Raw genomic sequence first — 14211 nt, forward strand, 5'->3', positions numbered from 1 at the left:
ACTCTCAGAGCCATGGGGCCTCTGGGCCAGGGTCTCCCTGGTGTGAAACTCAGTTTTCCATTGCTGCATATTTGATGCCTTAGACAGCAGCCTAGCCTTTCAGAGGAGTCTGCATGTTACAAAAAAAGGGCAGCAGGTGTTATTTGGGCTAAATTGACCTTGAAATTGATTTCTTTATTTTATGACTTACTGAGAGGAGATTAATACTTTTTTTTTTTCCTTCAGTCTGAAACAATTTACATGGTAATAGAAGGCATAGTCAGTCAAATAAATTGCTGGAAGTGGTCGTGTTCCAAGGGAAAAAGCATACGGAGCTTACTCACATTGATTTCTTTGCCCCAGGGAGAAGCAGAGATTTTAACATCTGGGAATAGGGAGCTAAATTTTATCTCTCATTTTAAAAGCAGAGGCCTGAAGAGCTTAATCTGACATTTACATGGAATTTTCTAAGTTGGCGGGAATGAGGGAGCTCGAGTTCCTTGCTGAAGGTTAACCAGTGTTTACTCAGAAGGGCTCTGGTGGTTTCATTCAGGGAGGGCAGGTGGGACCCAGGTGACATTTTCAGAAGATGGGCCTTGGGGAGCGGCTGCCCCACTCCCACCTGTGGAGGAGGAGCTGGGGCCCTGAGACTCGGCTGGTGACATAACCTTGCACTCAGGCCCAGGTGGATCTGCTGGGGAACCATGTGAGTGGGGACCCTGCTTCTGGTTTCTGGCTGCCCTCTCAGGGGTGGGGTTTGATTTCAGCCGGCATGGCAGCATGCATGGATGGGGCAGCGTTTCTGAATGTGCTGGGATAGATTCTGAGGCTGCATCTGGGTTTGGCAGGAAAATGCAGCACTCGATTAATACTGCCTGCCCTGGGAACAGGATGGGCGAGTGTAGCTGGTGTGCCACATACTTGAATTTCCTGGTTTAAAAAAAAAAATTAAAGTGTTCCCCCCAGTACCAACATTTCTGTATTCAGACCACATTGGCAGGGCTGTTGTCCCCCAAAGTGACCCCAAATCACTCGACACATCCTGCAGGCTGAATTATTTTTCAGAAAATGTCTGTAAACGAATCTCTACCCAAAGGACTCTGCTAGTGTGTTGCATGAAATTCCCTCAAATTATTTTCTTTTCAAAATAAACTTAAAATTTTGAGATTAAATAAAAATTTTAATTGTTAATACATGTTGGAACATGTAATTCAAACATCAGAAGAATAAAATTCTCCTATTCCATCCTGCACAGTTCCTCTCTCCACAGTCAGCTTTTCTTTTTTTTTTTTTTTTAAAGTCAGTTTCTTATCCATCTCCTGGAGGTTTCAATGCATGTGATACATATGCATATATTCTTAAAGCAGGGCACGGATTGTGGCTTGCTATACATACCACCCTGCATTTGACTGTTTGAACGATAGGTTCTGTATTGAGCTGCCCCATTATCTTTACTGGGGGTGTCTGGATACACCGTAACTTATTTACTTGGTCCCTATATAATGGAAATTTTGGTTACTCTCGATATTTTGTAGTCACAAAAAAATTGCTTCAGTGATCATCCTTGGCATCAGGCATTTCCCACATGTGCAGACACTCTATCGCAGAGATTCCAAGAAGTGGAATTGCTGGTTTAAATATTATCAACTTTTAAAATGTTGCCCAGTGGACTTCTCTGGTGGTCCAGCGGTTGAGAACCTCCTGCAAATGTAGGGGACACAGGTTCAATTCCTGGTCCAGGAAGATCCCACGGGCTGCAGGGCAACTAAGCCTGTGAGCTGCAACTATGGAAGCCTGCACCCTAGAGCCCATGCTTTCCAGCAAGAGAAGCCACTACAGTGAGAAGCCTGCACACCGCAACTGGAGAAAGCCCGTGCACAGCAGTGGAGACCCAACGCAGACAAAGAGAAATAAACACACTTAAAGAAAAGGAATTCCTGTTTCTCTGCACTCCTACAACTATGATCCTTTGTCCAGCTTTTATCTTTATCAATCTTGGTAAAACAAATAAAAGCCATCTTAATTTGCATTTGCTTTATTATGTGTGACGTTAAGGGTTTCTTAATGTCAACAACAGACATTTGCATCACCACACCCTTTGTGAGCTGGCTGTCCATCGCCTTTGCTTGTTTTTTCCTTTGAGTTTTAATTTTTCTTTTATGTTACCTTTGTCATCTTTCACATTATGGTATTATTTTTCATGCAGAAAGCTGTTCAAAATTTTTTATCTTATGGGTTTGGGGTTTGTAATGAGAGAGCTCGTCACCACTTTGAGGTGACAAATACCTACATGAGTGGCTTGAATACATTATGTCCTTTAATTGGTCCACAAATTAAGGCATTGGTTTGATTTTTTTTTTTTTTTTGAAAATGCAGTCTTCATGGGGTGGTGAAAATGTGTGTTGCTTGGGATCACGTAGGGACCACGATCTGGCCTCACAGGCTTCTCAACCCTCCCTGTTTCTTTCAGCATTCAGACTTTTCAAGGAGTATCAAACCCTCATGGTCAGGATGATTTAGGATGTAATGAAATTGGGTAGCAGCCATTTGAAGAGCTGATCCCACCTCTCTTTCATAGCTGAGTTTCCTGCAGGTCTTACTGTCCACTGCTGGGTCCCCACCATACCCCCGACACCTCACCCTCTGTCCATTACTCAGGAGGCTTTAGCTAGCCAAGGTCATGGCCTACTGTTAACCTGAAGGATGGGGTGGTGGTGTGTGTACTCAGCCATGTCTGACTCTTTGTGACCCCGTGACTGTAGCCCACCAGGCTCCTCTGTCCATGGGATTCTCCAGGCAAGAATACTGGAGCAGGTTGCCATTTCCTTCTCCAGGGGATCTTCCCAACCCAGGGATCAAACCTGCATCTCTTGTGTCTCCTGCATTGGCAGGCAGATTCTTTACCACTAGCGCCACCTGGGAAGCCCAACCTGAAGGATAAACCCTTTACAGTTCATTTTTGTGCAGGGAACATCGCATTCTAATGCCACCAATCATGGCTCTCTGGAAGCTCACACCAGTTCATGCCAAATCCCTGAGAAGGTGATGGTTGGTGGTTCTGCAGGCTCTCCACCTCGGTCATTGTTTGAACTGGCTCAGTGCCCACTGCTGGCAATTTGTACCCCAGCTTCTGAAAGCTGTAAACCCAGTCACAAAAAAGACAATAATTCCAGGGGCAGAATACTGGACTTCCAGGGAGGCCGTGAGGCCCAGGGAAGGAGACAGCTGGCATCTAGGGATACAGCCAGCTTGGGGGCCTGGTCCTTGACCCATGAAGGGGAGGCAGTTAGGTCTCTCTCCTGCTGAAAGATCTCATCAGGATGGACCAGCTTGAGTCAGAAGCTGTAGATGTTTATAGGTGGGGGGTGGGGTGGGAACAAGAGGGGCTTTCTGGAAACGAGGACAGCATCAGACGGCTGCTTCCTCACCCTTCTTTGAGAGACAACATCTCTTTTCTCATCTCTGTCTCCGTAATCTAGTTCTGAACCTATTCACATGCTTCTCGCTGTTTTCAAGGTAAAGGAAACCCAGGGGCTTGGGCGAAGAGTCAGCTGCTTTGTGCAGGATAAACAGGGACCGTGCTGAGCGGTGTGGGGGCTGCCAGTGCAGCAGGTGTGTGAACCCCTGCGGGTGTGAGACGCCGCCAAGAGGTGGGAGGACAGAAGGGGCCCGTGGAGGGCGACAGACTGAGTTGGTGCCCCCTGCACCTCCTCGGGTGAAGGTGTCTCTACTCCCGATAATGGACCTGGGAAGGAGGTAGGGCATAGTGAGGGAGGGTCAGCTGAGCAGAGCCCGGGCCTCTGGGATCCCAGGCTCAGGTCTTGGGGGAGAGGAGGCCCCTGCTTGTGGGAGGTGGGGGAAGTGAGGAGGGGGCAGAGGGAAGGAAGAGGCTCACAGGGCCAGGCAGATAGAAATTTCTTGGGTGACCAGGTTCCCAAGTAAGGTCATGCTTGAGTACAAGTTGTCTCTTCCCAGGCCCAGGGGTTCTTGCCTCGGTGGGAGGAACGGCTCACCAGGGGCCTCTCTTCCTTTCCAATCAGCTTCCTCTGGGAGGCTCTTTTGTTGTTGTTCTGTCATGAAGTTGTGTCCGACTCTTTGTAAGCCCATGGACTGCAGCACGCCAGGCCTCCCTGTCCCTCACTGTCCCCCAGAGTTTGCCCAAATTCATGTCCGTTGAATCCGTGATGCTATTAAAATTAAGGCTCTTAATTTAGGCTTAACCCTGAGTTCAGCTTTCCAGAGCTGGTGGCTGCTATGGACTCAAGGTGGTGCTAGTGGTAAAGAACACTCCTGCCAACGCAGAAAATCCAGGTTCGATCCCTGGGTCAGGAAGATCCCCTGGAGAAGGAAATGGCAACCCACTCCAGTATTCTTGCCTGGAGAATCCCATGGACAGAGAAGCCTGGTGGGCTACAGTCCATGGGGTCGCAGAGTTGGACACGACTGAGCAGCTCAGCTCATGGACCCAAGCCCGGCTTTGAATGGGAGTGTTTCAGATCCCTGAGCCTGGGGGCTGTCTCTGTCTTGGTTCCTGTTCCTGGGAGAGCCCGAGATGGGTGCTCTTGGGTGGCTGTGTGTCCCTAGACCAGCGGGAAGTGCGTGGAGGCCGGGTCCTCCTGGGGCAGCTGTGGCCTCAGGATCCCTTTCAAAGAAAGGAGTGCCCAGGAGGCAGGGGCCCCTGGGGGTCTGTAACGGCTTGGATGTGGTCCTGGTTGAGATCTGCCGTTGGGCTGAACTCATCACTCAAGCAGGGCTTTTAGTTGGCTCATTTAGAAGATGAGGCCAAGAAGGAAGTAAGAAAGCCCAGCCTTTCTCAGGCCACAGGACACCCGTCAAAGGAGAATCAGTGTGTCTTCTTAGAAGCATCACCCCTTTGGCCACATCTTCCTCCTCTCCACTCAGGGGCTGCTTTGTGCAGTCCCTGTCTGGGGGCTCTGATTCATGCTTAAGCCCACCCCTCCCTTCCTTTCTTCTTTCCCTAATTCATTACTTCATTTTAGTAACCTGGGGGTGGTGGGTGGGGGGCGGCGTGAGGACTGCTCCTTGTAGAGGGAGGAGAGGCACAAACACGGGTTTGACTTTCTGGTCGTCAGCTTTTCCCGTGACCACTGGCTGTGGGAAAACTGCAGAAAGGGAAGTGACGAGCGGGGTCTGCCTCCTCATTGTGAGTTCAGATCTGTTTACGGACACCGCCCTCTCAGGACTGTGTGGTGGGTCTGAGTAACTGCCTGGTCCAGCTCCTTCCCTCTCTCTTCTGGTCTCTGTGTCTCTGTCTATATCTTCATCTCTTTTGTGCATGAACACACACACATATACTTGCCCCTGTCTCTGTCCAGGAGGTTTAAGGGGTGACTTGAGGTGAAACCTGATGACGTTAATGAAAATTTGGAGCTATAGGCACTGCAGGCATCTTTCGGGCGGCAAGCTCCCCAGACTTGGTTAGTGAGTGGCTATGACAGGCTCCTGTGTGCTGCACATGGAGAAGTGGGTAAAAGCCCCACAGGGAGAGTGGAGCCACAGCGCTTAACACCCATCCATTTAACTTTTTGGTTTAGGCCCTGGCTCCACAGCATCCCTACTGAGTTGCCTTGGATGAGTTCTCAGCCTCTCTTGTGTTTCTCTGCCTGTAAAATGGGGCTGAGAGCAAAACCTCCTTCCTCTGTCCTTGTGAGGGTTAAAGAAGAAAATGCGTGAAGATCTCTAGGCACACAGCATCCCAGCTGCTCCATAGGCTTGAGCTGTCGCAAGTGTGAAACAGTGGCAAGTTATAGTGGAAGTAACGGTGGGCATGGTTTTCATGGGACCACCTGTGTCCTCTTCCGACCCGGGGGTTGGGCCTGGGTCTCCTGCATTGCAGGCGGATTCTTTACCAACTGAGCCACCAGGGAAGCCATGAAACTGCCACCTGTGTCCTCAGGCTAGGATGGAGTGTCCACATTCAAAAAAATCTAGACCGGTGCTGCCTGATAGAGATGTCATGAGGGCCATGTACGCAATTCAAATGTTTCCTGTAGACACATTAAAAAGTAAAAAGAAACAGATGAAATTAATTGTAACAATATATTTTATTTTAAATATGCATAATATATTTATATATTTAAGCATGCTAAAATGCTTTATTTTTATATATTATTAAGTATTATCATTCTAACATGTAATCGATATAAAATATTATTGAGATATTAATATTAATAGGATATTTTACATTTCTTTTTTTTTTCTTGTGTCTTCAAAATCTGCTATGTAATTAATACTTGCAGCACATTTCAGTTGAGACTAGCCATACATACGTGGTGGCTAGCGGCTGCCGTTTTGGGCAGTGAGGGTCTAGACCCCCTACTGGAGAGGGGGAATGGGAGGGCGCGCGAGCTTGCTGTGGGATTGTGCTAAACTGGGATACTCCAAATCAGAATTTGTTTCCTCAACCCGTTTTCCCACCTACTCCTGTCTTTGTTTTCGCCAGGACGACACATCTGAACATTCAGCTTGCTTCTCCAGTGCCAACAACAGTCCGCATGCCTCAGTAAGTAGAAGCATTTTGTTGAACAGATTAGAGTTTGAAACTGCGTTTGCATCCTTTTCAGCCTTCTTGGTCACCATCATCCATCACTGGGAGTGCATGTGTGTGTGTGTGTTTGTAACTTAAAACTGATCTCATTGGAGAAGTAACTGGGTTTGAGAGGGGAATAAATGTTCCCAGGCACTCACTGAATTTCTGTTAGGAAACACCTGGGGCCAGAGCCTCAGCCCTGGCACATGATGTGAAAGACAAGAACCTTCCTCTGAGAAGGGCCAGGTCCCTTGGGAGAGCAAACCCGGGAGAAACAGTGACCAGGGCAGGGGCCACGGGCTAATCTCTTTACTTCTTGATGTGACGGTGGGCCCCAAGGTGCTGGGAAAGTGGGAAGGAAGTTTATCATTTGACTGTCCCCACGGTAAAGAAAGGGATGCGTACTGAGTGCCTTGGGGGGCCCACCTTGTGGCGTTGGATTGGGGGCTTCAGGGCACGTGACCGTGGTTGGTATTAGGATCTCTGTGGATTTCTGTGCACCCGCCCTCCCCCTCCCCCTCGCCACCTGTCAACCAGGTACCAGAGATGTTCCCTGCCTTTACAGTTCCAAGTTCACTCCTGCCCGATGTCTCCAGGATGTTTAACCTCGTGGTGAGATCCCGAAGTGCAGTCAGCCTGTGTATTAGTGGTGACCCCGCGATGACGTCAAGGGGCACATGGGCTTTTGTTTCTGTTGTTTTGTATTGACTGTTGTTATGTGGTTTCATGATGATCTTCTCTTTATAGCAACGGATACTGGCTTTCTCTTTATGGTAGTGAAATGTATTTTGAAAATATTAAAGTTTTAAAAAAGATGAGTTGACTTAAAGAAAAAAATAGTATGGAAATAAGAAGAACATGGAAAGAATATGGCAAGATGCTGTGGTAGTGACAAATTAATGGCTAAGAGTGGATTCCTTTATCAGAGATGTTCATGCGGTCCTGGGCAGGGTCCATATGTGTGCTGTGTATTTGAAATGCTTCCTTCTTTTTCCCCAGTCAACGCTGGTGTTTTGTACAAAGCTGGATCTCCAAGGTCCCACCTTTTGGCCTCTGTCTGTTCCCCCTAAAAGATTTTGAGGTTGTGTTTTGTTTTTTTTTTAAAATAATAAACCTCACTGCTGGGTCACCTGAAAGAGACATTTATCTGAGTTGCTGAGAGGAAGAGGAAGAAGAGGAAAGATGATGAAAAATGACAACCACACAACCGATTTTCTTGTGCTACCTGGCCACTGACCAGACATTGCTTCTTTGTTCTAAGCCCCCTCAACAACCCCATAAGGTAAACACCATCTCTGTCTTCACTGTGTTGATGAGGAAATCAAGACCGGAGTGCAGTAATGTACCCCAGGGCTCAGAGGCTGCATCTACCTACTGAGCCACTCCGTCGCTGGGGCACAGTCTTCTGGCTTCACCCCAAGCCCATGAAACTGTCTCTCCCTATTGTGGATGGGAAGCTAACTGATAGAGTGGGAAAGTGTGTTAGTTACCTCTTGCCACATTGAAAAGGAACCCTAGATTTCAGTCCAGGGTAAAAGCAGAAATGTGTGTGATCTCACAGTGTCAGTGCCTCTGGACTCTGGGAATGGCTTTGGTGCCTGGTTTTGGCTCAGGGTTTCTCATGAGCCAGGGCTGCTGCCACCTGGAGGCCTGACTGAGGCTAGAGGATCCACCTCCAAGATGGCTTAGGTCATTGTTGTCACCTGGCCTCAGTTCCTCGTGTGTGGACGCCTCCATAAAGCTGTGACGTGGAGGCAGGCTCCTATGACGTGGCTGGCGGGCTCCCCCAGGGTGAGAAATCCTGGGAGAGAGAGAGCAAGGCAGAAACCAGGATGCCTCCTGTGCCCTGGGGAGTCACGTGCCGTCACCTCTGCTGAATTACTGGGGGGTCACTTTGGAGGTTGGCTACCACACTTTTCATAATTTTAAAAGAACCATCCATGCTCCATGCAGGATTCTGGTAACCTCTCACTAAGACTATGGAAATAAAATAAAACGGTCCTAAAAACATTTAGCAGGTGAGAAGATGAAATGGGGAGCAGGAAAGTGACTCACCAAAGAGTCCTGCAGTTGGGGGTGCAGCGCAGAAGCTTCTTCGGAAGTAGTCGTATAGGTGGGGAGAAACCCCCCACCTCATAATGCTTGTTGTTCACAATAAGACCAGTGGTGGCCGAGAGCTCTGTTTTCCAAAAGAGCACCCCTGGATGCTCAGCCTCCTTGGGCTGGGCTGGGTATTCTCCAGCCTCCGGCCTCCAGCCTCGCCTCATTAAGGCTGATGGGATACTGTCCCACGTGTTTCCCCCTGGAGGCTGCAGACTTTTAGAGTTTCCCTGGGATTCGAGCTCTGAAGATCAGAGGATGGTAAGCATCCCCTCTCTCCCTACCCTCGACCCTCCCAGTTCTCTGGTCCGGGTCTCCCTGCCTGGAATCCGCAGGTCAGCCTCCCAGGCCAGCGTGTCACGGGCAGAAGCAGTCACAGCATGACCTCCGTCGGTGGCAGCACGTGGTGACCAACCTTTCTGGAGGGTGGTTTATGGCACCTGTCTCAGTGTGCAAAGTGTGTTCACTCTCTGATCCAAGTAATTACACTTCTAGGAATGGACACCTTGCGGTTGATTGTATGAGTGTGAGAAAGCAGTGTTTGTTGAGGGGTAATTCTATTAGCAAAAATAATAAAAAGGTACACCCTCAATATCTGTCAATAAGGAATTTTTAAAAGTAAACTATGAGCATCTATAAAGTCCAGTTCTAAGCTGCTGCTAGGATTTCATGGTGAGGATTTATGTTTATTGACTTGGAAAGATGCTCGTGACATATTGTGGAGTGAGAAATGCAGCCTATGTCATATGGTGACCAACCTTTCTGGATGACATTATATATTATATTGCATATAATTTCAATTATATGCAATTAGATTCATATATCTCCTTTTCTCTGAAAAGCAGAGAGAGATGTCAGAGAGGCAGATGGGAAAATCAACTAAATTGGTTGGTTTTGCTTTTTTTTTTTTTTTGACTCTACAGGTTTTGTTTTATTTTATAGTATGTAGTTGTTTTCCTTGATAGTAAAAGTATCGGATCAGCCAAGAAGTTTGTTCAGATTTTTCTGTAAGAACCCAAATGAACTTCTTGGCCAACCCAATAATAATAATAATGACAATGACTATTTTTAAAATTAAGTGGTGGGTTCTGAGCTGTCAAGGGAGATTTCTAGGACAGCTGATGGCATTTTAATAAAGTTTCACTCTCAGTTGTTATAGAAATGTTGCAGTCCCCTTAGAGGAGTGAAAATGCAGTTTATAAGACTGGACCAGGGTCCGAAGACACTTTCTGACCCTTGGCTGCCCCAGGAGAAAGGACGCCTCAGGCCCTGGTGTCTTTCCACTCACTGCCCCTTGGTACCAGCCGGCGCTGCAGCTTCTGGCACTAGCTTTCTGCTGTAGTCCTGCCTCCCAGAAAGGGTCTTTCCTGGACACGTTGGGTGCCACTCACTTGCATCCAGAATAAGGAAATGATAATGATTGCCAGCATTACTAGGCACCTAGGAAGTAGCTGGCATTGTGCTCAGTATTTCAAGTGCGTGATCTCACCCATCCCTGAAGCAGCCCACTGAGGGGGAAATGTTCCTGACCCCACTTCCCAGGTGAGGGGACTCAGCAGAGAGTGACATGCTGAGCCTCACAGCTCATGGGTGTTGGGTCTGAACTTGAACCTGGATTGGGCTGTTTCCCGAGCTGAGTTGAGCTGAGGGGAAGGCCACTTGGTTCTGTTTTGGCATTTCAGGGAGCATTTCTGGGAACATTTTAGGTGTCAGATTGACTTCAGAGTCAGCAGGTAAGGCTGGTGACTCACACCTGGTCAGAGTCACCTGCTAAAGACCCCACAGGAAGATTCCAGGCTGGAGACCAGCCTTTCCGCACCCACATCTGAGTGAGCCATGCATTCCTCAAATCTTAGAACAGACTAGAGTCTTTGCTTAGGTGCTGGGTGAAGTAGTTGTGTTGAGGTCATGTTACCTGTATGTAAACATCGGGGTCACTGCGGCCAAAAGGTCACGTGACGAGAGGTGCATGAGAAATGAGACCAAAAGAAAAAAAAAAAACAAAATAGAAAAGGCATGAGATAGACCCACACTTGATTTGGGGGTTCTCTCTGGTATAAATGCCTCCTTAAGCAGTTGGCGGTGACATTGCCCAGCACAATAACATTCTGCTTGCATTTTTCTCTCTTTCTGTACTATCCAGGAGACATGACGCAGTTCACTAGCAGAATCCAAATTTCTATTGCATTTTGTTCTCTCTCATTCCAGAGCTGTAGTCCATAACCTGTATGTGTCTCTGTGACAGATATGCACTGTGTTCACTTCCTTTTGTGACCTAAAAATTCACCAGACACTCAGCAGCTTGTATCGCAGTTATCGTGTGTCCAGGGCCCAGGCCTGGCATGGCTAGGTACTCTGCTTAGGGTCTCACGAGGCTGCAAGCAAGGTGTCAGCCTGGGCTGGGGTCTCACCTGGAGCTGGCTGTGGTGAATTCAGTCCCTTGTGGATGGAGGGCGGTGGACCTCTGCTCCCAGAGGCTGCCTGCATCTCCCGGCCATCTGCCCCCCTCATGGCAGCTTCCCTTCTCAAGGCCGGTGGGACAGTCTGTAGGGCACGCTTGCTTTGGGTCTGCCCATCCTGGCAGAATCATTTGAGTGGGACCCATCACCTTCGCTGTTGGTGAGAGGCGTGTCACAGGTCTAATACTCTCCACCGTAAGCGGCATAAACAGGGGAACACTCTGGGGTCTGATCTCCGCTACCCCTGTGCTATGACAGTCCTAAGATGAGTCTAAAACACTCCTTGTCTTGGGGTCAAGGGTGGTGGTCTGGGGTCTCTTTGTCCAGGATCCTCCCTTCCTGCCCCAGTAGAGGGCTCACAGCTTCCCCCACACACACCAGCCCCCCATCAGTGCTGGATACCCCCAGATATCCTGACCTTGGCCATCTGGCCGTCTGCTTGTCTCAACTTCCTCCTCAATTTGCCTCAGCAGCAAATGAATATTTAATAGAATGCTGCCACCTTTTGGAACTTAGCAAAAGTGATCTGTGTTGTTTCAAAGGATGGAGGTGAAGGAAGCTCTGGAAAGGAAACACAATCCCTTTCTCTTTTCCACTGGCACCGGTTCGCCCAGACTTTACTTCTGATGGGAGCTGACCAAGGTTTTGTGTCAGATTCTAGAGGAAAAAAAGGAAAAGGAGCCAGTTTCTTCTTGAGGCGGATTTGCTGGTCGTTTCTTCTCCGGTTCATAGTTACCGTGAGTCCTGACAGGCCTGTTTGACTTTCCAAGAGGGAGCAGAACGTACGAGAATGAGCTCTGGTGCATCTGGCTGGAGTTCATCCCCAGTTCTGCCCACAGCTCACCTGTGAAATGTGGGTCCAGCAGCCTCTTTTAGCTCCCCACCCCTGACCCCAGGTCGTGATGCCTGTGGCCAGGTGTAGGAGACAGGTAGCACCTCATTTATGGATGCCAGTCAGTGGGCCCAGTGCACCTAAGGCTGTTCCTGTCCTCAGCAGGAAGGAGTGGAACCATCGATTATAACTGGTAGTTGGGGAGGGGAGGCTGCACTGGCACCACCCCAATGCCAGGTGCCTCCTGGAGACACAGAGTCTCCCGGAGCTCACTTGGAGCTGCCCATCTGCCCACCTTCCCCAGTGCTTCTCCTCCTGTGCATTCAGATGCGCTGCCGCCCTCCTGGCCCCTGGTACCCTTGGCACTCCCCTCTCTGAAGTCAGCACAGCTTATCCATGCCCCCATCAGCACATCCCCAGTGGATGCATGGCTCAGGTCCATGCCTTCCTTACGTTGCGTCTGGATTACATAACGAGCTCTAACCCGTCCTCCTCTTCCAGTTCTTTCCCCCCAAGCTGGTCAGCCTCTTGACTAGGGTTCGCTCTCCTCCACGTTTCAGTGGCTCCCTGGGATGTGAGAACACACTGGGACCCCTCCAAGCTGGCCGTGGGCCCCACCCTGCCACTCCTCCAGCCCAGGTCCTCCTGTCTCCACCTGCCATCTTCCCCAACTGTGGACCTTACCCAGGTCATCTCCTCTGCTTCAGGTCACCCGCCCCCACCCCCACCCCTTCCAAATCTGTCTGGATTCCTAACCGTCCACACAAATCCCTCGGAAAAGCTTTGCCCTCCAATTCTTCCCAAGTCTCTGTGGCTGCACTGAGTTTCTCCCCCGACTAGATGCCCCCCCCTCCACTCCCCCTCCCTTCCTCACCTGCTGTCTTGCTCACCTCCCCTCCTCCTCATCTCTCCCTTCCTCCACGCTCCTCCCCTTCTCCACCCTCCACCCTTAAGCAAACTCTGTTGCAGTTACTGGTGAAAGTCGGAAGGTACAAAGATGAAAGAGACCCAGATCCTGCCCTCTGAGTGCTTGTGGTCTACGAGGGAAGATGACAATGAAACCCATCGTGGAGGCACCATCTGATTGCTTCTTAGCGGAGGCACAATGCAAAATTTAGTAGTGGCATAAATAGGCAGTCAGAGAAGGCGTCATGGAAGAGATGTCAAAGCATCTTGAAGACAAGGGTGGGTCATCACACTTGTGGAGGAGCAGGGGAAGCGTGGGCATGGATTTACACCTGGCTTAGGTTCTAGAGTAGGGGATGCCAGGGATGAGCAGGAGGGGTGGACACTGTCACCCACCTCCCCGCCCGCCCCATGCTCCACGGTGGGCAAGCAGTTGGGTTTTGGCTGTGATCCACGTGGGGCCACTGGAGGGTTTTAAGCTCATGATTGTCTTATCCGATTTGCATTTGAGAAAGAGCTCCCTGGGACCGGGCTTGGGAGCTGTGGAACTGGGGGAAGCCTTGGTCCTCCTCAGGCGTTATCTTCTCCTGCACCCCACTGGAGCTGGCTTCCAGAGCAGAGGGGTCACTGGCTCGATACCCAGGCCGCCAGGCGCACTCTGCTTCTCCTCGCTGATCTGCCTTTCCATAGCATCTGCTCAGCAGAACACCAAGTGTGCGGACGAGATAACAGCATTAAGAGCAGAAGGACAAAGCTGATACTCAGGGCAGTGAGACATGGAGGCTTAAATTCTTTTCCCTTCAAAATGTCGCACATGATTTTGGCCACGTGGTTCTGATGAAAGCAAGCCAGGCTTGCCACGATGAAATGCTGAGTGGTGCTCGCGACCTCGGGCTCAGCGAGTGCAGAGGTCTGCGGCTCTAATGAGCCGCGCTGCCATTCTCTGCACCACTCGCTGCCAGATAAAAGGGGGAAATCTCCTTAGCGATGTCCCCAGGTCCCCGAAGTTGGCTGTGCCCCCTGGAGATACTGGGTTTCTGAGAGGTTTCCAAGGCGAGCGTCGTACTTCCAGTTGGGAATGAGTGTTCTCCTCGTCTCCAGAGGGGGCGTGTAAAATACAGTGGGTGCTCAATAAATGCTTGCTGCTGACATGAATGAGTGAATAACAAGATCAGTCTTATGGGTGGAGGACACCCCAACAGGCTCCCTTGTGCCTCACCGAAGTCGCTACTACTTTTTGCCAACTACCCTCCTGATTTTTACCACCAAAGATAGATTTTGCTCATTTGCGAACTTCATATAAATGGACCCTATACACATCTACCTTATTCAGCCTCATCCCTGGGAGATTCAGCCACATTATTGCATGCATCATTGACTGTTTT

At 49.5% G+C, this 14211-nt stretch overlaps 1 protein-coding gene across 7 annotated transcripts in view; it reads left to right on the forward strand.

Annotated features, from left to right (window-relative positions):
• Positions 1–14211, forward strand: part of RBFOX1 (RNA binding fox-1 homolog 1) — a 2439741-nt gene that overhangs the window by 323026 nt on the left and 2102504 nt on the right. For all 7 annotated transcript variants that reach the window (XM_070779612.1, XM_070779617.1, XM_070779611.1 and 4 more), the window contains exon 3: positions 6443–6502. In XM_070779612.1, the coding sequence (XP_070635713.1) occupies positions 6443–6502 (60 nt within the window). The remainder of the gene's footprint in view (positions 1–6442; positions 6503–14211) is intronic.

The sequence above is a fragment of the Bos indicus genome, chromosome 25 (genome assembly GCF_029378745.1).
Source record: "Bos indicus isolate NIAB-ARS_2022 breed Sahiwal x Tharparkar chromosome 25, NIAB-ARS_B.indTharparkar_mat_pri_1.0, whole genome shotgun sequence".
In the NCBI taxonomy this organism is placed as follows: Eukaryota; Metazoa; Chordata; class Mammalia; order Artiodactyla; family Bovidae; genus Bos; species Bos indicus.